At 44.3% G+C, this 27,487-nt stretch overlaps 1 protein-coding gene across 1 annotated transcript in view; it reads left to right on the forward strand.

The window, feature by feature from the left end:
• The first annotated feature begins 17,163 nt into the window (after nt 1-17,163).
• Nucleotides 17,164-27,487, forward strand: part of LOC134949879 (cytochrome P450 2A5-like) — a 68,113-nt gene continuing 57,789 nt past the window's right edge. The window contains exon 1 of the mRNA XM_063938578.1: nt 17,164-17,251. Within this exon, the coding sequence (XP_063794648.1) occupies nt 17,164-17,251 (88 nt within the window). The remainder of the gene's footprint in view (nt 17,252-27,487) is intronic.

Below are 27,487 nucleotides of genomic sequence, written 5' to 3' on the forward strand. Positions count from 1 at the left end.
GTTACAGTGAATCTTTCCCCTAGACATAACCAATAACGTGTCCTGTGATCCCTGGGCCGTGAGCGAACGTGACGCCTGAGCGTCTCGCCTACGGCTGAGCGATCGTTACGCAACTAGCGTACCATTACGGTACTTCTTAAGTAAACAGCGTACAGTGTTCTTAGCTTCATAAAGGGTTGTTTATACGACAAAGGAATTTAGCATTGTCAGTGTATATCAAGAAGCCATATAGTGTCCAGGAAACCTTGGACAGGAGTAGGGGTTTACAATCATACAGCTGCCACTGCATGTGAATTGCAGGATAGGGCCAGTGGCACCCAAATCCCACCACGCCACTCAGACACCCAGGCAGATGGTAACTAATGCCAGGAGACCAAGCATGAAGCCTTGGCCATGTGTGCATCCCAGATCAGAGCTGACAGCGCTATGACCCCACCAGGCTTTATGTCTCTCACAGCCAGAGTAGACCCGGAAGCCCCATACACTGATGAAAACACCAATGACCACCAGCACAGCATCCATCAAGCCTCCTCTGCTCTCACTGCTCCACAAGGCAGCCACAGGTAAAACTCAATGCCCCAAGGAGCAGCATAGCATATGAGCAAGAAAGAATAGCTAGAGTATGCTACTCCATGTCCACCGTATGTGTGTACATATTACAGTATGCTCTTTCACGCAGAAGCATTATTTATACATACTGTTTCTTTAACTCTTTCCTGAGCCACATTAAAACCTTTCAACTTATAAATGAGGCGGCAGCAGAACTGCAATTCCCACTACATGTACACATTGCTGCTTCCCTGTAATCTACAGCGGTGTGCATGTAATATAAAAATTATAACAGAGGGTTAGACATTTTTCTCTAATAAATCAATGCATGTGAAAAGTCTGTTTTCTTTTAGGGGCATTATGTTGCCAAGACCTATGGCATTAATATTAATCAAATATATGGGTGATGTATTGAACCTCAATTTCCTGAGACAGTTTGCCAAATTTTTCCAGTGTCAGAAAAACCCTTTTTATTAATCCAGTGTTTGTTATTTGCTTCAAATCTTCTTCATTGGTCAGGATCCAGTGTCCTTTCCTCTGGGAAGTTTGCCCTTTTAAAAATCACACCAATGCCATTAAGTGCCTATTTCCGCTCACTATCACTGACAATCCCCAGGGGAGGCCTCTCCCTGGTTATCCTACCATGTGCACCCACCGCGTGAATGATCAGTTCACCTTGCGATATCCTTATAGGCTGCAACCATTGCTTGCACTGCATAGTACTCTAAAACAAAAGTCAGATTATCTTGATATGGGATATACCTTTATGGGAAAGTTAATCAAACCAACAATAAAAAGGGTCAAATGAAGAAAACTATTTGGATATTAATCTCTGACACAATAACACTTTGATATTGCTGACTGGACTTTACCTAGTCCACAAAGACTTCTTCAACCAGAGTTATACATCTCTTATATCTGTCTCTAATTGCATATACAGGTTGAGTATCCCATACCCAAATATCCGAAATACGGAATATTCCGAAATACAGACTTTTTTGAGCGAGAGTGAGATAGTGAAACTTTTGTTTTCTGATGGCTCAATGTACACAAACTTTGTTTAATACACACAGTTATTAAAAATATTGTATTAAATGACCTTCAGACTGTGTATATAAGGTGTATATGAAACATAAATGAATTGTGTGAATGTAGACACACTTTGTTTAATGCACAAAGTTATAAAAAATATTGGCTTAAATTACCTTCAGGCTGTGTGTATAAGGTGCATATAAAACATAAATGCATTCTGTGCTTAGATTTAGGTCCCATCACCATGATACTGTATCTCATTATGGTATGCAATTATTCCAAAATACAGAAAAATCCGATATCCAAAATAACTCTGGTCCCAAGCATTTTGGATAAGGGATACTCAACCTGTATATATCGTCCAGGAGGTGACTCAGAATAAACCCCTCTATCCTTGTGGCCAAAGAGTTTCTTAAATCTATTTGTGAGCAGATGACTGGTGTTGTGGCATTGCCTGTTCCTCCTTGTGATGGTGGAAAATCAATCACCAATGCTCCCCAAGTGAGCCCTGTATAATAGACTACTTCTTCTGGACTGCTGAGGTGTGTCCCTATGATTATTGTTAAACTACTCTGGGTATATGTACCTTGTCCTTCATAAATTCCTCCCCGTATCATGTATTCTGTTGCCCCTGGTATTCTTTGAATACCCCCCACTATTCATGGAATAGGGTCCCCTTGAGTTTGAAAAATTATGTGTCCTATACACCCTGGGCAATCATACCTGAGACCCCTCTCTATTGACTCCAGCATGCACTTAGAGCAATGATACCTAAACTACCTTTCTATTGAGTCCAGCTTACCCTTAACTCTGAATTACAATATACTATATATATTAAAATGTGTGCACAGCAATCTAGACAGTGGTTCCATACAAAACTGAAATCACTCTGTGGCAATATTCCCTTAACTTCACAATATTCTGGATCAGGTTTAAGATTATACCATAATAACAATGAAAATTTACAATACTGACATGTCATTTGAGAAAGAGAAAACATTTTTTTGTAAATGTAAAAACTGAAACTGAAACTTATGTACGTACATTATCAGTGAACACAGAAAAACAACAAATTGTGCACTTTTTAAACAGACAAACGGGTTCTATATCATGTATACTACCTGCACATAAATGAACAGACTGGTAGATAGTATACAAAGACTGAGAGAGTAATCAAGTTGAAAATCAATCTTTAAATCACTCACCCGGGGTTTTGTCAGTGGTTGTATATGAGCATCAGCCACGTTGTCATCTGCTGGCAGGAGCGTTAGTGATCCCAGGTCACCAGCCCCCATGTAACTGTTGGAGATAGACTCCATATATCAACGTCCTTCGGTCATCTGTTTAATACCCTTGAACATCAGTCAATGGTTCTGTATTTAGCAGCCGGCTGGAGACGAGAAATAATGAGACAACACATAGGAGATATGTAGAAGCTCAGCAAGTCATTTCTGATCTGACTCATTGCTGTAGGAGCCTTTATTTATACACAAATGAACAAAGGAACAAAGGTATGGAAGTGTGTTAGCCAATCAAAGTACACTGTGTGCAAAGATAAACAATGATTTAATGAAACCAATTATAGCATTCCTGTATGTATTCTTATCACTATTTGCTCATTTAATTTAATGAGAAGGCCTTTCCCTTATCGCCATCTGGACATTAATCTTGAAAGCCTTCTTTCCATTGTCACCTGGACATTCCAAAACATACTCCTTTAATGTTCTCATCATGCAATTAAAGTTTTATCTTAGCCTGGGAGTTAACTAAATGTCTCTGTGACTGCAGCTGGAGAAATCATATTGCTCTTAACAAAATAGTTTCTCACAGAAATATCTATGTAATTAATTTAAGGAAATTACATATACTAGCTGGCTATATAGCTGATTATAGCAATGAACATTCTAATCAATACCAAATTATGAGACATAGAATCACATAGCTACTTATTGGGTTGAAACCTATTTTATATAGCATTATACATGCTTTTATTTATTAAATACAAAGTTTACAACAGTTATAAAGATGATTTTTTATTTAAAATTGTTCAAATTCCCTTAAAATACTTTAAGGTCATTTTTCTGTGCATCTTGCCAATATCTGGGAATCTTGCCAAAAAATATTATCTAGCAACTATAAATCTGCAGGTGTGAATTCCTTTTCCTAACAAGCTAATATGGAGTTGCTGCCCCTTTAGATTATCATTTTTAATAAGCTACTAACTTTTTATCATATAATAAGTTTTGTTTATGCAGTACAAACATTCACTTAATAAACTCTTAAAGTAATAGGTAGGATTAATAACCCATATATGTATCTAAGCTGATCCTTGACCATTATCAATATGTTGGAGTGCATATTTCTTATACAGGGTGCTAGGGCTAAGGGTCTCATGCATATATCAGATAAATGTCAGCATTACTTATAAACCTATAAAAAATAGCTTAAAATACACCTAGAATGGCTGCCATTATACAAAATGGCTGATAGCTGCTTTAGCATAATGCTGTCTCTTTCAATATTATATAATCAACAGAGTAGTAGCAGTTTACACTCAATTCAGAAACCATATGTCCAGCGCTCAAGGTGGTAAACCATGAAGATGCAAAGGTATAAAAAAATGTACCCATCATGATGCAATAATGGGTTAAACTACTAGTTTTGAATCTGCAATTGTTGCTTTCATTTTACTATAGTTTGCATTGCTTAATTAACACCGCAAGACAACAAAAGCAGCCCTAAAGAAACCAAAAACTTTTCACTATCTGTAGTGGAAAATTAAAACAGTGGACCTGGCCAAAGGCAGTCTGTTGGTTATTCTGATGGACATGGTCACACATTGGAACAAGGGATAAGGAAAAGAAAGTGGATAAGAAAGAAAAAGGTGGAAAAGGACATCAAAAATAAAGAAAGAAAGGGATAAGGTATCACTAAAGAAGAAGAAAGAATGATTAGAAAGGGGACTCTAGATCCAGAATAATAATGTAAGACACGTAAATGTTTAAATAGTTAGATATGCCAGCCAAATTAATGTGAAGTAGTCTGTTCATTCCCAAGGAATGAGCAGGCCTGAGATCGCCTAGCTCGGAATGTTTAGATTTATTTTATGTAATATATCAAACAAGAATGATTACATAATCCCTAGGGAAGTTTGGCAAAGGAACAATTATTTTGGCAATAAGGGAATGTAGGGAGGAATGGGTTAGGAAATACAGTTACATTGTATATAAAATAGAAAACTTCAAAGGTCTATTTCAATATGTTCGTTGAGTCCCTCGGGAATGAGGGCCTTCAACTTATAAATCCAGTAGTTTACTCTGACACATAATTTCCTGTACCTGTCCCCTCCCCTAGGTGTTAGACTTATGATTTCAATACCAAGCAATTTTAGATCACGTGGATTTCTGGAATTAAATTCTGGGAAATGTTTGGATGTGTGTGGATACCTTTAATGACGTTACGTCTGTGTTTGAGAAATCTTACTTTTAATTGTCTAGTGGTTCTACCCATGTACCTTAAGTTGCAACTACATATTAGCATATAAATAACATATGTATTGTTGCAATTAATGAATGATTGTATCTCAAGTGTCTCATCTTTTGAGACTCTTAAGACATTAAAGGAACATGTGTTATTTAATATAAAAGAGTAAGTTATGCAGACATTGTGAAGGCATCCGAAACAACTTTTAGTTTTCTCTGGTAGCCACTGTAGGGGAGTGTCCGCTGCCTGGAAGTCATCTTTTCTTTTGTCAATGTTAGGTTCCTGGTGCTCAGAACAAGGGAGATGTTGCGTAGTGAGTCCTGAGCACCAGAACGTGACACTGAAATAAGGTGTGGTGTAGAAATAGCCCCTAGCACCCTACCTCCATTGTTTCACCCGTGTGGTCAGTTCACGCCTGAGTGACTATGGTTTCTTGGGCCCACGGCAGCCGCGTTTGAAGGGCGGATTAGGTCTGCCCAACTCCGATGCCCCCAGGTCTTAGATTGAGACAAGGCGTGAACCGAGACAGGATAATAACAAGGGGACCTCCAGCTAAAACAAACAGAAGACTAGGGGCTACTAACAACCCTAAACCTAAATATATGTGCGGCACGCCGCCAAAGGAAAAGAACAACAAAGGAAATGCTGTCCACTCGCCGACACAATACCGTTGTGTACCGGCGGTGACAGCACAAGCAGAACCCTCTGCAAGACACCAGAAACAAATCATAACCAAAGAACACTGCGGCCTAGGCCGACGGACGCGGCAAAGCTGCCACTCACGGAACCGGCACAAATACTGGCAAACGGACAGGAACCCCCAATGTAGCCGACACAGACTCCCAGAACCGGAGGACAGGCAGAATCCTAAACGACTGACCGGTGGACACCAAGAAGCCAGATACTCGACCAGGCACAGACAAAGCCACAGGACCTCTGGACAGGAATGCTCCATGGCAGGACACAGGAACAGACACAGGAACCGACACTGGGACTGACACAGGAACCGACACTGGAAGCAGCTAGACAGACACTGCTAGACAGGAGCTCAGGAACTGGCTGGGACTAACTCAGAACTCAAGAACTCTGGAACCTTGGAAATATCACCAGCGTCTGTGAATTGCACTGAGCCAGAATATAACAGAGAGTCTCAATTAATTATGTCGTGCAGCTGCCCTGCTGCACAACTGAGAGGTGCAATCAACAGACAGGTGAGGCTGAACACATGGGAACAAGCTGCAATTACACATACTCACCACCGGCAGCAAACAAGAGTATTCTTAAACCAGATCAACGGGAAAACCTGGCCTGCAAGACAACTATAAACATAAAATAGGAATGAACCACTACCTGTGGTTCATAACAGTAACCCTTTCCTTAAGGGTGAGCTCCGAACACCCCATGACACCCACGGGGAACAAGAACAGAAGTATAACATAAAATACATAACCAAAATGCAAAACAGGAATGAGCCACAGCCGTGGCTCATAACAGTCAATAAAGAAACTAGGAGCTAAACTTTGTTGTAAAATAGTAGATTTATTAAAAATTACAGAAGGGGTATCCTTAATACACATTTTCAGGAGAGGATCGGTATGGAGAATCATAAAATTATTGGCTAGAATCTTCTTGATCTTCATAAAAGCATTATTGTATTTAGTAATAAAGTGTGGATCATTAGAATCAAAAGAAGACTTTTTTTCTTTATAGATCAGGAGGTCTTCTCTTTTTAGATTTAGAATCTCTTTAGAAGCTGCATTGATCAATTCAGTTGGATAGCCCCTATTATGGAGGGCAGTAGTTTATTATTTGCTTGCATTTCATAGGTAAATGTATCGCTACAGCTACTGACTCAAGCGCAGTGGAGAATGATTTCCGTGTTGTGCAAGGTTCTCCAACCCTTTGAACTTGCCACACGTGAAGTCAGTTCAGACACTGCCAGCTTGAGTCAGGTCATTACCCTCATCAGGCTTTTGCAGAAGCAGCTGGAGAAATTGAAGGAGGAGCTAAAACAGAGCGATTCCGCTATGTATGTGGGACTTGTGGATTGAGCCCTTCATTCGCTTTGCCAGGATTCAAGGGTGGTCAATCTGTTGAAATCAGAGCACTAAATTTTGGCCACCCTGCTCGATCCTATGTTTAAAGCCTACATTGTATCTCTCTTTCCGGCACACACAAGTCTGCAGAGGTTCAAAGACCTGCTGGTGAGAAAATTGTCAACTCAAGCGGAACATGACCCATCAACAGCTCCTCCTTCATTTTCTCCCGCAACTGGTGATGCGAGGAAAAGTATATGATTTCCTAGCCAACCCGCTGGAGGTGATGCAGGGCAGTCAGGAGCGAAAGCTGATGTCTGGTCTGGACTGAAGGACCTGCCCACAATTACGGACATGTCTACTGTCACTGTATATGATTCTGTCACCATTGAAAGAATGGTGGAGGATTATATGAGTGACAGCATCCAAGCAGGCATGTCAGACAGTCTGTATGTATACTGGAGGGAAAAACAGGCAATTTGGATGCCATTGCACAAACTGGCTTTATTTTACCTAAATTGCCCCCCCTCCAGTGTATACTCTGAAAGAGTGTTTAGTGACCTTGTTAGCGATCGGCGTAGGAGGTTACTTCCACAAAATGTGGAGAAGATGATGTTAATCAAAATGAATAAAAAATTCCTCCGGGAAGACTTTTACCAGCAATTGCCTACAGAATTTTCACAGGGACCTGTGATGGTGGATTCCAGTGGGTATGAATTAATACTCTATGAGAAGGAGGATGTACACACTGAAAGGGGTGAGGAAATGGAAGATGAGGATGAGGTCGACATCTTGCCTCTGTAGAGCCAGTTTGTGCAAGGAGAGATTGATTGCTTCTTTTTTGGTGGGGGCCCAAACAGACCAGTCATTTCAGCTACAGTCATGTGGCAGACCCTGTCGCTGAAATTATTGGTTTGTTAAATTGTGCATGTCCTGTTTATACAACATAAGGGTGGGTGGGAGTGCCCAAGGACAATTCCATCTTGCACCTCTTTTTCTTCTTTGCATCATGTGCTGTTTAGGGACTAGTTTTTTAAAGTGACATTCTGTCTGGCACTGACGTACAACTCCAGGGGTACTGCCGTATATGTCCAGGGGTACTGCCCGGTAACTCCAGTCCAGTTGTGTTGTCTTGTACGGCATCAGTCCAGTCATGTTGTCTTGTACTGCCATAAGTCCAGTGGTGGTGTCCTGTGCTGTATATTATTTACTCCAAATAAAATCCAAATCATTTTGACAGGGTTTGCCCAGTATGATGTAGGGGTATACTCGCCTGTGCTGCATATTATTATAATAGCCCCAAATAAAAAGGTTATTATTATCCAAATTAATTTTACAGGCTTTGCCATGTGTGTGTGTTTTTTAAAGGAATGCTCTGCTGTGCCACCAATATTGTGTGTGTATTACATCTGGGCAAATTCTAGCATTTCCCATGTTGTTTATGCTGCACACTTGTGTCGCTTAGCTTAGTCATACCTCTTTTTCTTCTTTCCGTGATGTGCTGTTTGGGGCCTATTTTTTAAACCTGCCGGCCTGTCTGCCACCTGCAGTGCCACTCCTAGGTGGGTCAGGTGTTTGTTCTGCACACTTGTGTCGCTTAGCTTTGTCATACAGCGACCTCGGTGCAACTTTTAGGCCTAAAAACAATATTGTGAGGTGGGAGGTGTTCAAAATAGACTGGAAATTAGTGGAAATTAATGTTATTGAGGTTAATAATATCATAGGATCAAAATTACCCCCAAATTCTGTGATATTAGCTGTTTTTATGTTTTTTTCAAAAATCATCCAGATCCACAACCAAAACCAAAACACGAAAGGGTGGTTTTGGCAAAACCAACCCAAAACCAAAACACGAGTGGGGAATTAGAACCAAAACAAAAACACAAAACACGAAAAGTGCCCCCCGCACATCTCTATAAAGACAACTTAATATATTGTTCTATCAACCCAGACCGTTTTGTGGATGGAGCAAGTGTTTTTACACAGTGTTTTTTTAATATTCACAAGCTTGTGAGAGGCGGTTCTAATTGCACAGAATTAAAACCCCACACAAAGGCTGTGAAGCTATTAACCCAGAGATTCATTCGCAAATAGCTACTCTAATTGAGACACACAGCTCATGTTATTTTGTTGCCTTTCCTTTTTTAAGTTTGAAACATTGTATTGATTCAATGATCTTTTGATACATTTTACAGTACTGTGCACAGTATCTTTTCAATGTTCCATTTGGGTTTTTATTACAAAAATTTATTTTATTTAACCGATTAGTCAGTCTTTCATTTTTGAAACATAGTGGCATTCTAGATATATACATTTTTTTTTCACCCATAATCCCAAGCGCAGTTGAATATTTTTCATTTCTTTACATAATTGTTATAAATCTTCAGAGTATTATTTACAACAGCGAATGGGAATTGCAGTGGTTTGAAAAAAATCTATATTAATTTATTTTTGAATATACTTAGTTGCCAATTTATGGTTTTATAATTGACCCTTAGCACCTAGGTAATTTCTCCAATAGCCCCCACAGGTGAGACTTCTTTTGGAGGGACTGCTGACAATGGTTGTCATTCTGAGTTGATCGCTAGCTGCTTTCGGTCGCTGTGCAGCAATGAGGCAAATAAAGGCACTTATGCGCATGCATATGCAGCGCAATGCGCACGCATGATGTTTTATTACAATGACTGAGGTAGTTTCACACAAGGTCTAGCGAAGCATTTCAGTCGCACTGCTGGCCGCAGAATGATTGACATGAAGTAGGCGTTTCTGGGTGTCAACTGACCATTTTCAGGGAGTGTTCGGAAAAACGCAGGAATGCCAGGAAAAACGCAGGCACGGCTGGGCGAACGCAGGGCGTGTTTGTGACTTCAAAACAGGAACTGAACAGTCTGAAGTCATCGCAAGCACTGAGTAGGTATTGAGCTACTCTAAAACTGCACAAAAAACATTTGCCGCCGCTCTGCGATCCTTTCGTTCGCACTTCTGCAAAGCTAACATACACTCCCAGTGGGAGGCAGCATAGCGTTTGCACGGCTGCTAAAACTGCTAGCGAGCTAACAACTCGGAATGACGACTAATATCAGAGATCTGATATACTGATATACTGTGCGCCGGGATCCCGTCAGTCGGCATACTGAAGACCACCCCTTCTGAGTTGCACACAAATGCTGCTATTCCCATAAATTAGAGATTATTTGTGACTGCACTTGAATCTAAGGAGTAAATATATTAAAATACATGCTTCGGCCATTATGTGTAAGTGCCCGCTTCACCTCCGGATCGCAGTGAAACGGGTCTGTATAATGGCTGCATGTATTAACAACATGTTTGCCGAAGAGGGAGAGTGTTACAGTGCCTGTGTGTGGTAGTGCACTCTCCCTCTTTCAGCTGTCTCTGCTCCCACTGACCCATTGTCTGCGAATACGCCGGTCAGAAATCCCCAAGCGGTTCCTGTGGCATTTGTGGAAAAAAAAAAAGTTTTATTGTTTTATGTATGCACAGTCCCTGCCTGTCAGCGCCTACAGCCGGGGACAGTGCTGTGCACCGGGGCAACGAAAGCTGCAGCTGTCGAAATCCATAGCTGCATTTGTTGTAATGGTCAGTGCCACTGGAATGGTTATTGCCCCCTCATATCGGTGAGCTGTCTTACGGATAGCAGCGCTGATATATCAGGGCACACAACCCCCCTGTCACCTTGCATGCACCGCCGCAGTCTTACATGGGGGAGAAGCAGTATCAGTGCACATATCGTGCGCTGATGCCACTTCACCCTTATAACAAACCATAACATATTTACCCCTAAATCTCTAAATAGTCAGATGGTGTATGCATCTCACAGTGTGTACACACAGTCACAGGACTGAGTCACAGGACTGACTCTGGAAAAGAGAAACATGCATTGTTTATGCAGTTTTCTGTCATAATTCTGTCAGTCAAAGCAGCACACAAAACAGGTGCAAGGCAGCTTTATTATCAGAACCACATCTTTTTATTATTTAGGTTTGCCATGAAGTTTGCTTGAAACATGGGATGGTTTATAAACCATTAATATAAAAATATATTGGGCTTGCGTTTTAATAATTTGCATGCTCATGGTGTCATAATTAGAGGCGAGCGGTTCAATTTTGCTGAAAATTAGAGATGAGCGGGTTCGGTTCTGAGAGAACCGAACCCTACCGCTCTGAGAGAACCGAACCCTACTGAACTTCTCTACCCGAGCCCAGATCCGAGTCCAGCTTGGGGTTTCCCGCCTGACTCGGAAACCAGAACGAGTCAAAATTTCATCATCCCGCTGTCGGATTCTAGCGGGGTTTGGATTCCATATAAGGGTCCGCGCAGTCCTGGAGAGTGTAGTGAGAGGATGTGTCTCCGTCCTCAGTGTCTTTGCGCACGAGAAAGTGGGGTGGCAATTATAGTGCTGTCTTGTGCTGCTTAGTCCAGTGTAGTGTCTTAGCTGCATCAGTCAGTCCAGTGACCAGTCACAGTGGTGCTGTCCTCTGCTGCCATATGTCCAGTGCTGCTGTATAAGTCCCTTACAGTGTTGCTGTGTTGTCCTGCATCAGACCATTGGTAGTGTCCTGTGCATCAGTCAGTTCAGTGACCAGTCACAGTGGTGGTGTCCTCTACTGCCATATGTCCAGTGCTGCTGTATAAGTCCCTTACAGCATTGCTGTGTTGTTCTGCATCAGACCAGTGGTAGTGTCCTTTGCATCCAGGGCTGCCATCAGGGGGGTGAAGGGGGCACAACTGTCCTGGGCCCAGCCTCTCTGAAGAGAGAGGAGGGCCCGGGATGCTCATGCAGCAGCCTGTCCACCCGCCGCCGTCCCCACCGTTCCGCTGTTATCCCTGCTGTTCTGCCGCTGTCCTCCGATCCTCCAGCAGCTCTGTATTGAAAAACGTCTCTCCCAAAATGGCCGCCGCAACAGAGGAGACAGTTATTGAAGATACTAGAGGAGTCCTTCAGGATCTTTAATAACTGTCTCCTTTGAGGAGGCGGCCATTTTGAGAGGGACATTTTCAATACAGAGCTGCAGGAGGATGAAGGACAGCAGTAGAACAGCAGGGACATAGGCTGGCAGGCAGCAGCATGAGCATCTTGAGCCCTTCTGACAGCAGCACATGTATGTATGCATGTGTATATAATATACAATATATATATAAAAACAAGAAAAATAAGGTGAGATCTGGAGGTGTCTGATGGCGAATTTAAACATTTCAACTAAAATAAATAAATATTCCTTCATTAAATATACAGACTTGAGGGGGGGGCTTTGTGTCTGAATAGAAATGTGACTTTATATTTTTTGGAATATATATTTATTTTTATTTAACTTTATTTTTTTTTGGAGGGGGGAGGGGGGGGCTTCCTATTTTGCCAGTCCCGGGCCCCACAGTTTCTGATGACAGCCCTGTGTGCATCAGTCAGTCCAGTGACCAGTCACAGTGGTGGTGTCCTCTGCTGCCATATGTCGAGTGCTGCTGTATAATAAGTCCCTTATGGTGTCGCTGTGTTGTCCTGCATCAGACCAGTGGTAGTATCCTGTGTATCAGTCAGTTCAGTGACCAGTCACAGTGGTGGTGTCCTCTGCTGCCATATGTCCAGTGCTGCTGTATAATAAGTCCCTTACAGTGTCGCTGTGTTGTCCTGCATCAGACCAGTGGTAGTGTGCTGTGCATCAGTCAGTCCAGTGACCAATCACAGTGGTGGTGTCCTCTGCTGCCATATATCCAGTGCAGTTGTATAATAAGTCCCTTCCAGTGTCACTGTGTTGTCCTGCATCAGACCAGTGGTAGTGTCCTCTGCATTAGTCAGTCCAGTGACCAGTCACAGTGGTGGTGTCCTCTGCTGCCATATGTCCAGTGCTGCTATATAATTAGTCCCTTACAGTGTTGCTGTGTTGTCCTTCATCAGACCAGAGGAAGTGTCCTGTGGTGTATACTATTTACTCCAAATAAAGGAGTTCTTAACATTTAAACCAAATATAATTTTACCAGGGTTTGCCCTGTGTAGTGTAGGGGTATGCTCTCCTGTGCCGACTCTCCTGGGGATTTGTGATATCGGACAACGCCACCAATAATGTGCGTGCATTACATCTGGGCAAATTCCAGCACGTCCCATGTTTTGCACATATAAAAAAAAATATGCACCACCAAATTAATTTGTAATGACAGGGGCATGCAGAAGATGTCGGTGGCCCAAAAAATTGCGGGCCACTTTCGGCATTCAGCCATTGCGTGCCGAAGACTGGAGCATCATCAAACACTCCTGAACCTGCCCTGCCATCACCTGAAGCAAGAGGTGGTAACGAGGTGGAATTCAACACTCTATATGCTTCAGAGGATGGAGGAGCAGCAAAAAGTCATTCAAGCCTATACATCCACCTATGATATAGGCAAAGGAGGGGGAATGCACCTGACTCAAGCGCAGTGGAGAATGATTTCCGTATTGTTCAAGGTTCTCCAACCCTTCTAACAGCCTTTTCAGTATTTCCCAATAGTAAACTAGGCTCAAGCAGGCATGGTGTCCGGGACCGAGGTTCTGACCTGTTCCATTATATACCAACCATTTGGGACCACCAGAGAATACCATCATGTTCCTGTATTGCCATTTGGGAGTGTTTAAATGCTTTATTTGATCATTTACAGTATTTTTAGGTAAGTGCACTGAATTATTAAAAGTTCAAGTATTTTTTAAAGGATCTCTGCACTACTGTGTCTGTTTTATATGTGCTCCCTACCTATGGTGTTAACTCACAGGGGAAAGGAGGCACATATTTTTTCAGAGTTATAAAAAGAGAAAAGAAGGAGAACGCATTGGTGTTTCTATAATGGGTGCAATGGGTGCAGTGCACAAGGGCCCCAGAGTCAATGAGGGGTCCGCACTGCACCCATTTTTAATACATACCTTTCCGGAGACTAGTGTTGGGTGCTGCAGTTGCGTTGCCAAAATGGCCACTGCGCATGGCAGTAGCCAAATTGGTCTCCAGAACATGGCGGGTGCCATGTTTCCCGAGACCTGCGCGTGGGACCTCTCCTCTTTTAAAACGCCCCTGGTAGAATGTGTACCCTAATTCTGAATCCATTTCATTGGAATCATCCACACTAATCTACAGTACCTCAAATTGCAAAGCAATTATTGTAGGACACCATTGGACTTGTACCTAGTTTTATCTTTACACAAAATTGGGGCACTTGGGTATTTTAATGAAATTGTTATGTACAGTACAGTAGAAAGCACTTCATTATTAGAGATGTGTCATAAACCCCCGAGTTTTGGTTTAGGACCTTTGTGTTTTGGGTTTGTTTGTTTTTTTGCTAAAACCACCCTCATATGTGAGGACACTGGATACAAAATTCAATATGTGTGACTATTTTTGGTATATAGCAGCACTCCTCAGACACAGTCAATGCCCAGAGAAAAAAGGACATGCACCCGTGACTGCCCTCTAATCCCAGGGCAGACAAAGGTCCACAATACTGAGTTTGAGGTGCAGATCCAGTCTGGGTGTATATCAAGAAGCCATATAGTGTCCAGGAAACCTTGGACAGGAGTAGGGGTTTACAATCATACAGCTGCCACTGCATGTGAATTGAAGGATAGGGCCAGTGGCACCCAAATCCCACCACACCACTCAGACACCCAGGCAGATGGTAACTAATGCCAGGAGACCAAGCATGAAGCCTTGGCCATGTGTGCATCCCAGATCAGAGCTGACAGCGCTATGACCCCACCAGGCTTTATGTCTCTCACAGCCAGAGTAGACCCGGAAGCCCCATACACTGATGAAAACACCAATGACCACCAGCACAGCATCCATCAAGCCTCCTCTGCTCTCACTGCTCCACAAGGCAGCCACAGGTAAAACTCAATGCCCCAAGGAGTAGCATAGCATATGGGCAAGAGAGAATAGCTAGATTATGCTACTCCATGTCCACTGTGGCTATGCCCCCCTAAAAAGCAGTATGCCTCTTAGTGAAGACAGTGATACAGAGAGTAGCCTGCCTCTAAATCATCTGGCATTGTTTGATAGATGCTGCTGCTGTTCCTGCTGCTGAAGGTGATTCTCCCACCTACCCAGTTTGCCCCGGTCTGCTTGTCCACATATCTGTGGTTAAGTGAACAGCGGGTACAATGGCATTTTGTAGGCCCCAAAAAACGATGTTTCTTTTAATGTCCTGGTACAGTCGAGCAATTGCGTTTATCGTAAAATGGAACCGATATGGAGTTTGAAAGCAGGAACACAAAACCTCAATTAACTCTCTAAAACCTGCTGCATTAATGGTGGTTCTTGGATGCAGATCTAATACTACCATAGCCATCATGGTGTCAGTGATCCATGGTGGTACTGGTTGTCAGCTGTCAAACTTGCTTCCTCTTGCAAAGGATTGTTTAACAGTCAATTGTTGTTTGAAAATAATAGTAGTCTTCTTGGTCCCTGTCTGGGATGAAGATCCACACCCAGCAGCAGCAGGCCTAGCACTCAAGGATTCTTCTGAGGAATCCTGGATAGGGGAGGAGTCACCTAGCCTTATCAAATTTGATGCAGGACTACCTCTGATCATTAGTGAGTATATTGATGGTGAAGGTTTTGAGGAAATGAGAGGTCAGTGACACTTAATATAGTTATGTATCTTTTCCTACATCAAATACTGTATGTCAGGAAGAAAGATAGGGTAATCTGCTACCGGGACCATGATCACCATACAGTCTTTTGCCTCCCGGGTGCACATCGTGGACTGGGACTGTTGGGAGGGGCTGGGAAAGACCCAGCGGTCTTGGTGCACATTGGCACCAACGACAAAATTAGTGGTCGGTGGGATGTCCTTAAGAAAGATTATAGGGACTTAGGCCAGAAACTAAAGGCAAAGACATCTAAGGGAATATTCTCTGAAATATTATCCATGACACGCGCAAGCCCAGGGTGGCAGAGGGATATTAGGGAGGTAAATGTGTGGCTTAGAGACTATTGTAGGAAAGAGGAGTTTGTGTTCCTGGAACATTGGGCAGACTTCTCAGTCAGGCGCCATATATTTTGTTTGCGAAGGATTGCACCTAAATGAGGAGGGAGCAGCAGTGCTGGGGGGAAGGATGGTTAGAAAGCTGGAGGATTTTTGAAACTAGGTGCCGGGGGGGGGAGGTTCAGCTAGAAACTATGGGACATGCAGGGCCGTGTTTTCGTATGGGCTCAATGGGCTCTTGCCCAAGGGCCCCAGGAGTAAAAGGGCCCTAGGCTGATAGCTGAGGGTCCCCTCTTTCCAGGGGTACCAGATTTTTGAAAATCGGCCCTGGGGAACCGGAGATATCCGACTTAAAAAGCAGTGGTCCCCATCCAAGCCTGTTAATTGTTCTTCCCAGCCAGATATCTCGGGTTCTGGTTGACTTAGAGTTTTTCTGAGGATACACTCCAAAAGCTGGGACTCTCCCCTTTCAGTGGACACTAGCAGCTTGTCTCTACTATGCTCAGAACCAGAAATATCAGCCTTCAAGTTGCTGGTCCCTGCTCCAGCTCCAAACGCCTAATATGCAGTTTTATATATTTGTTGGTGGATTGCTCTGGCTCCTGAAGTCTGATCCCCAAGTCTCCAGTATCTCCTGAAAGGTGGGACTCTAGTTTTTTTTTATCCCATTAAAGCTAAGAAAACTATTTCCAGGAACTGGAGATATCTGCAGTAAAGCAAGCTGCCCTGACCCCCGGAAAATTATGAATATTAAGCCCACTCCACTATCCACCCCTCCCCTGTGTATTAAACACCCCATACCACTCTGGAAGTTATGTTCCAGGGCCCCTTCATTCAGCACAATGTCCCCTTCTACAGTTTAGTGTTCTCCTTCCCGCCCCATTTGTGCAGTAAAGGAGTAATTAGCAGAAATGATTTCTCCAGGTCCTACATGCTGAGCGAAAGATAGAACCCCCCTACCCCCCGCGGAACATCAAAGATGCCGCTGATAGCACCCCCCACCCCTACTGCTGGTGGGTGGGTAGGGGCCCCAGTGCATTTCTGTGTCCAGGGGCCTACACTGCTGTTAAGACGGCTCTGGGGTCATGCAGTGAGAATAGTGAGGATGGAGGTAGTGAACGAAATAGGGGTGGAGAAGGAAAGAGCAGCCAGCAAGGGTATTAACATGGGTACTAACAAGGGTGCTACCAAAGGTATTTTAAAAAAACTAACTAACAAAGATTATGGGTCATCATTACTGCATATAGAAAATGATGTCCCTAGCACAAGGGGAAATACTTATCTTAACTGTATGTATGTAAATGCTAGACGCCTTATGGTGCCCATACGACATCGCAGGGTATTGCACCGGCTGTTCAGGTGCGATGAAATCGCACCTGAACTGCCATAGTGATTACCATGCTATCATGCAATAGATCGCATGGTAATCACGTGATGGGCAAGTCACCGCCGAGTGGGAGCGGATGCCCATCGCACATCGCAGTGCGATATATTGCATGTGTTTTTAAAAACACATGCGATCGCACTGCGATTCGATAAATATTAAGTGCAGCACATACTATCTTGAGACGTGAGATTCAACCGGCGTGCCCGCACAGCGCGTCGAAAGGTACCTAAAATGTGCCTACAATCCTTTGATTTCTCTCACAGATGCGGTCAAAATCGAAGGTTAGCACCGATTATCTCACAAGTGTATGGGCACCATTACAGGTAAAAAGGGGGAACTCTAAGTCATTACAACAAGCAAACAGTATGATATCATAGACATTACTGAAACTTGGTGGGATGAATCTCATGATTGGACAGTCAATCTAGAGGGTTATATGCTGTTCAGGAGACACAGATTAAATAAATGGGGTGGAAGGGTATGTCTTTACGTAAAGCTATTTATTAAAACCTGAAATACGGTAAGATATTCACGAGGGGACTGTTAATACTGTTGACACGTTATGGGTAGAAATTGCAAGCAGGGGAAAGGAAGCAAAAAAGATAGTATCGGGGCTATGCTACAAGCCGCCTGGTATTAATGTGTCTGATGAGGAAATGTTACTGAAGAAAATTGAAAAAGCAGCAGCTAATCAGAGCAGCTAGTGACAGGAAAGTGTCCCTTCCCCCACCATGGCACACTGCGGCCCTCAGGTGGGACATCGGGACAGTCCCAAAAAAATGGGACTGTCCCGTGAAAATCGGCATAGTTGGGAAATATGATATAACATATGCATAATCTAGAATTCAAGGGCACAGTCTGGAACCTAAGACCTAATTCAATAAGGATTGCAGATTCTGCTTTTTAGCAGAATCTGCAATCCGTTCAATTGTATGCTTAGGGCATCCCAGTGCAGGGCAAGTCCAGCCAGCATGTTACCCACTGCGATCACACTGTAATTGCGATAACGCGGCAATTACAGCGTGGTCGCAGGAACTGTGGATGGAGTTTTTCGGTTGGATCGGCTGCGTGTGATGACATGCAGCCGCCCCAAAAAGGCCGCTGACATGTCCCTGTTTTCCACAACGCTGCCCCTCAGTCGTCGCCCCCACCCTGCGTTCTCAGTTATTGTGGGCCGACTGCATTAACTGCGGGCACATGCGCAGGATGGGTCTGATGCTGAAATTGTGGTCGCATCGCAAAAGTGATGTGACCTGAATCAGCCCCCTAATCCCTAGGGGAGGGGTCGTCAAGCAAAGGGGCCCACCGGGAAGTTCCTTTGTACCCCTCTGCAGAGCTGGATTAAGGGCGAGGTCATAGGGGTGAGTACCCCAGGCTCCCCTGGCCCGAGTTGCTCATTCCCTGCACTAGTGCAGCTGCTCGTTTAGAGCCTTCAGCTCCTCCCGAGCTGAACTGAACACTGTGTTTAGGAGTCTAGGACCCAGAGGAAACTCTTCTTGGCATTCTTCAGACAGGGGATGGATTGAGCCAATCAGAATAGTTTCCCAAGCATGCATTGCTTTGCTGAGTGATTGGGAAAGGAAAGGTCAGAAACATGTGTGGTGGGATCACATTTGCTGATTGTTTATTATCAGTGCGGGGCCAGACAGTGTGTAGCTCTCCATCAGGTATTGTTAGGGGAGATACAGCTGATTTCGTGTAGCCTTAAAGTTTAGTAATTTATACAGTATATAAATATGTGTGTGTATATATATATGTATGTATATATATTAGAGATGAGCGCCTGAAATTTTTCGGGTTTTGTGTTTTGGCTTTGGGTTCGGTTCCGCGGCCGTGTTTTGGGTTCGAACGCGTTTTGGCAAAACCTCACCGAATTTTTTTTGTCGGATTCGGGTGTGTTTTGGATTCGGGTGTTTTTTTCCAAAAACACTAAAAAACAGCTTAAATCATAGAATTTGGGGGTCATTTTGATCCCAAAATATTATTAACCTCAAAAACCATAATTTACACTCATTTTCAGTCTATTCTGAATACCTCACACCTCACAATATTATTTTTAGTCCTAAAATTTGCACCGAGGTCGCTGTGTGAGTAAGATAAGCGACCCTAGTGGCCGACACAAACACCGGGCCCATCTAGGAGTGGCACTGCAGTGTCACGCAGGATGTCCCTTCCAAAAAACCCTCCCCAAACAGCACATGACGCAAAGAAAAAAAGAGGCGCAATGAGGTAGCTGTGTGAGTAAGATTAGCGACCCTAGTGGCCGACACAAACACCGGGCCCATCTAGGAGTGGCACTGCAGTGTCACGCAGGATGGCCCTTCCAAAAAACCCTCCCCAAACAGCACATGACGCAAAGAAAAAAAGAGGCGCAATGAGGTAGCTGTGTGAGTAAGATTAGCGACCCTAGTGGCCGACACAAACACCGGGCCCATCTAGGAGTGGCACTGCAGTGTCACGCAGGATGGCCCTTCCAAAAAACCCTCCCCAAACAGCACATGACGCAAAGAAAAAAAGAGGCGCAATGAGGTAGCTGACTGTGTGAGTAAGATTAGCGACCCTAGTGGCCGACACAAACACCGGGCCCATTTAGGAGTGGCACTGCAGTGTCACGCAGGATGTCCCTTCCAAAAAACCCTCCCCAATCAGCACATGATGCAAAGAAAAAGAAAAGAAAAAAGAGGTGCAAGATGGAATTGTCCTTGGGCCCTCCCACCCACCCTTATTGTTGTATAAACAAAACAGGACATGCACACTTTAACCAACCCATCATTTCAGTGACAGGGTCTGCCACACGACTGTGACTGATATGACGGGTTGGTTTGGACCCCCCCCAAAAAAGAAGCAATTAATCTCTCCTTGCACAAACTGGCTCTACAGAGGCAAGATGTCCACCTCATCATCACCCTCCGATATATCACCGTGTACATCCCCCTCCTCACAGATTATCAATTCGTCCCCACTGGAATCCACCATCTCAGCTCCCTGTGTACTTTGTGGAGGCAATTGCTGCTGGTCAATGTCTCCGCGGAGGAATTGATTATAATTCATTTTAATGAACATCATCTTCTCCACATTTTCTGGATGTAACCTCGTACGCCGATTGCTGACAAGGTGAGCAGCGGCACTAAACACTCTTTCGGAGTACACACTTGTGGGAGGCCAACTTAGGTAGAATAAAGCCAGTTTGTGCAAGGGCCTCCAAATTGCCTATTTTTCCTGCCAGTATAAGTACGGACTGTGTGACGTGCCTACTTGGATGCGGTCACTCATATAATCCTCCACCATTCTATCAATGTTGAGAGAATCATATGCAGTGACAGTAGACGACATGTCCGTAATCGTTGTCTGGTCCTTCAGTCCGGACCAGATGTCAGCATCAGCAGTCGCTCCAGACTGCCCTGCATCACCGCCAGCGGGTGGGCTCGGAATTCTGAGCCTTTTCCTCGCACCCCCAGTTGCGGGAGAATGTGAAGGAGGAGATGTTGAAAGGTCGCGTTCCGCTTGACTTGACAATTTTGTCACCAGCAGGTCTTTCAACCCCAGCAGACTTGTGTCTGCCGGAAAGAGAGATCCAAGGTAGGCTTTAAATCTAGGATCGAGCACGGTGGCCAAAATGTAGTGCTCTGATTTCAACAGATTGACCACCCGTGAATCCTTGTTAAGCGAATTAAGGGCTCCATCCACAAGTCCCACATGCCTAGCGGAATCGCTCCGTGTTAGCTCCTCCTTCAATGTCTCCAGCTTCTTCTGCAAAAGCCTGATGAGGGGAATGACCTGACTCAGGCTGGCAGTGTCTGAACTGACTTCACGTGTGGCAAGTTCAAAGGGCATCAGAACCTTGCACAACGTTGAAATCATTCTCCACTGCGCTTGAGACAGGTGCATTCCACCTCCTATATCGTGCTCAATTGTATAGGCTTGAATGGCCTTTTGCTGCTCCTCCAACCTCTGAAGCATATAGAGGGTTGAATTCCACCTCGTTACCACTTCTTGCTTCAGATGATGGCAGGGCAGGTTCAGTAGTTTTTGGTGGTGCTCCAGTCTTCTGTACGTGGTGCCTGTACGCCGAAAGTGTCCCGCAATTCTTCTGGCCACCGACAGCATCTCTTGCACGCCCCTGTCGTTTTTTAAAAAATTCTGCACCACCAAATTCAAGGTATGTGCAAAACATGGGACGTGCTGGAATTTGCCCATATTTAATGCACACACAATATTGCTGGCGTTGTCCGATGCCACAAATCCACAGGAGAGTCCAATTGGGGTAAGCCATTCCGCGATGATCTTCCTCAGTTGCCGTAAGAGGTTTTCAGCTGTGTGCGTATTCTGGAAAGCGGTGATACAAAGCGTAGCCTGCCTAGGAAAGAGTTGGCGTTTGCGAGATGCTGCTACTGGTGCCGCCGCTGCTGTTCTTGCGGCGGGAGTCCATACATCTACCCAGTGGGCTGTCACAGTCATATAGTCCTGACCCTGCCCTGCTCCACTTGTCCACATGTCCGTGGTTAAGTGGACATTGGGTACAACTGCATTTTTTAGGACACTGGTGAGTCTTTTTCTGACGTCCGTGTACATTCTCGGTATCGCCTGCCTAGAGAAGTGGAACCTAGATGGTATTTGGTAACGGGGGCACACTGCCTCAATAAATTGTCTTGTTCCCTGTGAACTAACGGCGGATACCGGACGCACGTCTAACACCAACATAGTTGTCAAGGCCTCAGTTATCCGCTTTGCAGCAGGATGACTGCTGTGATATTTCATCTTCCTCGCAAAGGACTGTTGGACAGTCAATTGCTTACTGGAAGTAGTACAAGTGGGCTTACGACTTCCCCTCTGGGATGACCATCGACTCCCAGCAGCAACAACAGCAGCGCCAGCAGCAGTAGGCGTTACACGCAAGGATGCATCGGAGGAATCCCAGGCAGGAGAGGACTCGTCAGAATTGCCAGTGACATGGCCAGCAGGACTATTGGCATTCCTGGGGAAGGAGGAAATTGACACTGAGGGAGTTGGTGGGGTGGTTTGCGTGAGCTTGGTTACAAGAGGAAGGGATTTACTGGTCAGTGGACTGCTTCCGCTGTCGCCCAAAGTTTTTGAACTTGTCACTGACTTATTATGAATGCGCTGCAGGTGACGTATAAGGGAGGATGTTCCGAGGTGGTTAACGTCCTTACCCCTACTTATTACAGCTTGACAAAGGCAACACACGGCTTGACACCTGTTGTCCGCTTTTCTGTTGAAATACCTCCACACTGAAGAGCTGATTTTTTTGGTATTTTCACCAGGCATGTCAACGGCCATATTCCTCCCACGGACAACAGGTGTCTCCCCGGGTGCCTGACTTAAACAAACCACCTCACCATCAGAATCCTCCTGGTCAATTTCCTCCCCAGCGCCAGCAACACCCATATCCTCCTCATCCTGGTGTACTTCAACATCTTCATCTTCAATCTGACTATCAGGAACTGGACTGCGGGTGCTCCTTCCAGCACTTGCAGGGGGCGTGCAAATGGTGGAAGGCGCATGCTCTTCACGTCCAGTGTTGGGAAGGTCAGGCATCGCAACCGACACAATTGGACTCTCCTTGTGGATTTGGGATTTCGAAGAACGCACAGTTCTTTGCGGTGCTTTTGCCAGCTTGAGTCTTTTCAGTTTTCTAGCGAGAGGCTGAGTGCTTCCATCCTCATGTGAAGCTGAACCACTAGCCATGAACATAGGCCAGGGCCTCAGCCGTTCCTTGCCACTCCGTGTGGTAAATGGCATATTGGCAAGTTTACGCTTCTCCTCCGACAATTTTATTTTAGGTTTTGGAGTCCTTTTTTTACTGATATTTGGTGTTTTGGATTTGACATGCTCTGTACTATGACATTGGGCATCGGCCTTGGCAGACGACGTTGCTGGCATTTCATCGTCTCGGCCATGACTAGTGGCAGCAGCTTCAGCACGAGGTGGAAGTGGATCTTGATCTTTCCCTAATTTTGGAACCTCAACATTTTTGTTCTCCATATTTTAATAGGCACAACTAAAAGGCACCTCAGGTAAACAATGGAGATGGATACTAGTATACAATTATGGACTGCCTGCCGAGTGCAGACACAGAGGTAGCCACAGCCGTGAACTACCGTACTGTACTGTGTCTGCTGCTAATATAGACTGGTTGATAAAGAGATGTCTATGTAACTATGTATGTATAAAGAAGAAAGAAAAAAAAACCACGGTTAGGTGGTATACAATTATGGACGGACTGCCTGCCGAGTGCAGACACAGAGGTAGCCACAGCCGTGAACTACCGTACTGTACTGTGTCTGCTGCTAATATAGACTGGTTGATAAAGAGATGTCTATGTAACTATGTATGTATAAAGAAGAAAGAAAAAAAAACCACGGTTAGGTGGTATACAATTATGGACGGACTGCCTGCCGAGTGCAGACACAGAGGTAGCCACAGCCGTGAACTACCGTACTGTACTGTGTCTGCTGCTAATATAGACTGGTTGATAAAGAGATGTCTATGTAACTATGTATGTATAAAGAAGAAAGAAAAAAAAACCACGGTTAGGTGGTATACAATTATGGACGGACTGCCTGCCGAGTGCAGACACAGAGGTAGCCACAGCCGTGAACTACCGTACTGTACTGTGTCTGCTGCTAATATAGACTGGTTGATAAAGAGATGTCTATGTAACTATGTATGTATAAAGAAGAAAGAAAAAAAAACCACGGTTAGGTGGTATACAATTATGGACGGACTGCCTGCCGAGTGCAGACACAGAGGTAGCCACAGCCGTGAACTACCGTACTGTACTGTGTCTGCTGCTAATATAGACTGGTTGATAAAGAGATGTCTATGTAACTATGTATGTATAAAGAAGAAAGAAAAAAAAACCACGGTTAGGTGGTATACAATTATGGACGGACTGCCTGCCGAGTGCAGACACAGAGGTAGCCACAGCCGTGAACTACCGTACTGTACTGTGTTTGCTGCTAATATAGACTGGTTGATAAAGAGATGTCTATGTAACTATGTATGTATAAAGAAGAAAGAAAAAAAAACCACGGTTAGGTGGTATACAATTATGGACGGACTGCCTGCCGAGTGCAGACACAGAGGTAGCCACAGCCGTGAACTACCGTACTGTACTGTGTCTGCTGCTAATATAGACTGGTTGATAAAGAGATGTCGTAGTAGTATGTATGTATAAAGAAGAAAAAAAAACCACGGTTAGGTGGTATACAATTATGGACGGACTGCCTGCCGAGTGCAGACACAGAGGTAGCCACAGCCGTGAACTACCGTACTGTGTCTGCTGCGACTGGATGATAAATGATATAAAAAATATATATATATCACTACTGCAGCCGGACAGGTATATATTATATATTATATAATGACGGACCTGCTGGACACTGTCTGTCAGCAGAATGAGTTTTATTTTTATAGAATAAAAAAAACAACAACACACAAGTGAAGTCACACGACGAGTGTTTAACTTTTTCAGGCAATCACAATATAAGTATACTACTAACTATACTGGTGGTCAGTGTGGTCAGGTCACTGGTCAGTCACACTGGCAGTGGCACTCCTGCAGCAAAAGTGTGCACTGTTTAATTTTAATATAATATTATGTACTCCTGGCTCCTGCTATAACCTATAACTAGCACTGCAGTGCTCCCCAGTCTCCCCCACAATTATAAGCTGTGTGAGCTGAGCAGTCAGACAGATATATAATATATATAGATGATGCAGCACACTGGGCTGAGCCTGAGCAGTGCACACAGATATGGTATGTGACTGAGTCACTGTGTGTATCGCTTTTTTCAGGCAGAGAACGGATATATTAAATAAACTGCACTGTCTGGTGGTCACTCACTATATAATATTATGTACTCCTGGCTTCTGCTATAACCTATAACTGGCACTGCAGTGCTCCCCAGTCTCCCCCACAATTATAAGCTGTGTGAGCTGAGCAGTCAGACAGATATATAATATATATAGATGATGCAGCACACTGGGCTGAGCCTGAGCAGTGCACACAGATATGGTATGTGACTGAGTCACTGTGTGTATCGCTTTTTTCAGGCAGAGAACGGATATATTAAATAAACTGCACTGTCTGGTGGTCACTCACTAGTAAACTCTCTGCACTCTCTACACTTCTACAGTACTCCTCCTAGTCCTAAGCTCCAGTAAATCTCTCTCTCTTATAATCTAAATGGAGAGGACGCCAGCCACGTCCTCTCCCTATCAATCTCAATGCACGTGTGAAAATGGCGGCGACGCGCGGCTCCTTATATAGAATCCGAGTCTCGCGAGAATCCGACAGCGTCATGATGGCGTTCGGGCGCGCTCGGGTTAACCGAGCAAGGCGGGAGGATCCGAGTCTGCTCGGACCCGTGAAAAAAACCATGAAGTTCGGGCGGGTTCGGATTCAGAGAAACCGAACCCGCTCATCTCTACTTTACATATTTTCTCTTTCTTCATTTTCACATCCTCCTGACCAGGGACGGCTCCTGAGGTTGGGTTGCAGCTCAGTTTGAAATAGCAGTTGGTGACAATGGGTGTGGCTATCTCCCCTACTTGAAATTTGAACTTACCTGAAGCCCCACCTCTGGAGCTGCCACTGCATCCTGACCCTAGGCTAACATTCCAATGTGATTGGATCATACAGCACACCAAGATCCTTTGCAGTCTGGCTGGACTAATTTGCAGTAGGTAGCACTCATCATTGTGTATCACCTCCTATTTCCCTTTAGATTGTAAGCTTGTGAGCAGGACCCTCCTACCTTTATGTTTGTCTTGTTTTGCTACTGTTTTTTCCCTATAAGTAACTGTTAATAAATAAAATAGTGTTAGCTACCAGGGCCAAGCTCCAGAATGATTTGCATATAATTATGGGGGCTGCATTTGATATAATAAACAGGGGGGTTAGAGCAGATATCTGATATCTGCTACTTTCCCTATTAGATACATTCAGAAATCCTTAATGTTTGTGGGTACAAAACACCTGATATCCCACACATACAGTATTCTTTGATCATGTGTTCTTTGATTGGGCTGTATCATGTATTGAAAATACATTGTGATGCATAAGTGCTCTATTTGTATGCATACTTACCTGCCTGAACAGCTCTTCTAATACAGAGCTGTCCCAGTGAAGAATTAACTACCAGGTTTATAACCCAGGAGTCCTAATGCACATGTGCGGCCATCTTCATGCTGCCAACACTGCTGCCTATCATACAGTATGACAGGCATAGCGGCAGCCGGCAGCAACAGTGGACAGCATCAGGATAGCAGAGCGGGGAGAGCACATCTCCATCCTGCTGCCTCCCTGCTTTGCAGACTGCTGAGCGTGTTGCACCAGTCCTGTTTCTACACCTCAATCTGCTTGACCCCTAATATTCGTTGATGGTTTTTCAGCATCTGTATGACCCTGTGATACTTTGTTTTATTTGTTATCTTTGGTGACAAAATTAATTTATAATGATAAAGTGTGAGCTATGGCCTCAATAATTACTGTATGTACTTTCTGCAATCAGTTACACTGCTGATACGTAGAAGGGTGAGGCTTTTCAACATAATTAGCACTCCAAGTATGCGTGTTGAACAGGTTTTGCCATCTGGTTGTTTATGTTTATCATGCCAATACTTTGTGTACACTGTATGGTCATGTGTCCTGCTGACTGCAGTAAAGATACACAAACGGTCAACATTCCAGCCAGGGGCGTTTTTAACAGTGGAGGCGCAGTAGGCCGGACTTTACTGCTCATGCGCAGGTTTCCAGAAACATGGTGCCTACGATGTTCCAGAGACTAATTACTGCTGCATATGCGCAAGTGGACATTTTGGAGGTGATTTTTGCTGCGGCTGCAGGGCCCGACGTGGGACTCTGAAAGGTTAAGTATTAAAACATAGGAGCAGTGTGTGCGATGTGGGCCCCTCTGAACCCAGGGGCCCGTGTGCATGGCACACATTATAGAAATGCAGTGGTTCCATCTGACAACAGTAAATGGAACCTGCCCTGAAACGAGGGTTGGCACACCCC

This window comes from Pseudophryne corroboree, chromosome 8, assembly GCF_028390025.1.
Source record: "Pseudophryne corroboree isolate aPseCor3 chromosome 8, aPseCor3.hap2, whole genome shotgun sequence".
Classification (NCBI taxonomy): domain Eukaryota; kingdom Metazoa; phylum Chordata; class Amphibia; order Anura; family Myobatrachidae; genus Pseudophryne; species Pseudophryne corroboree.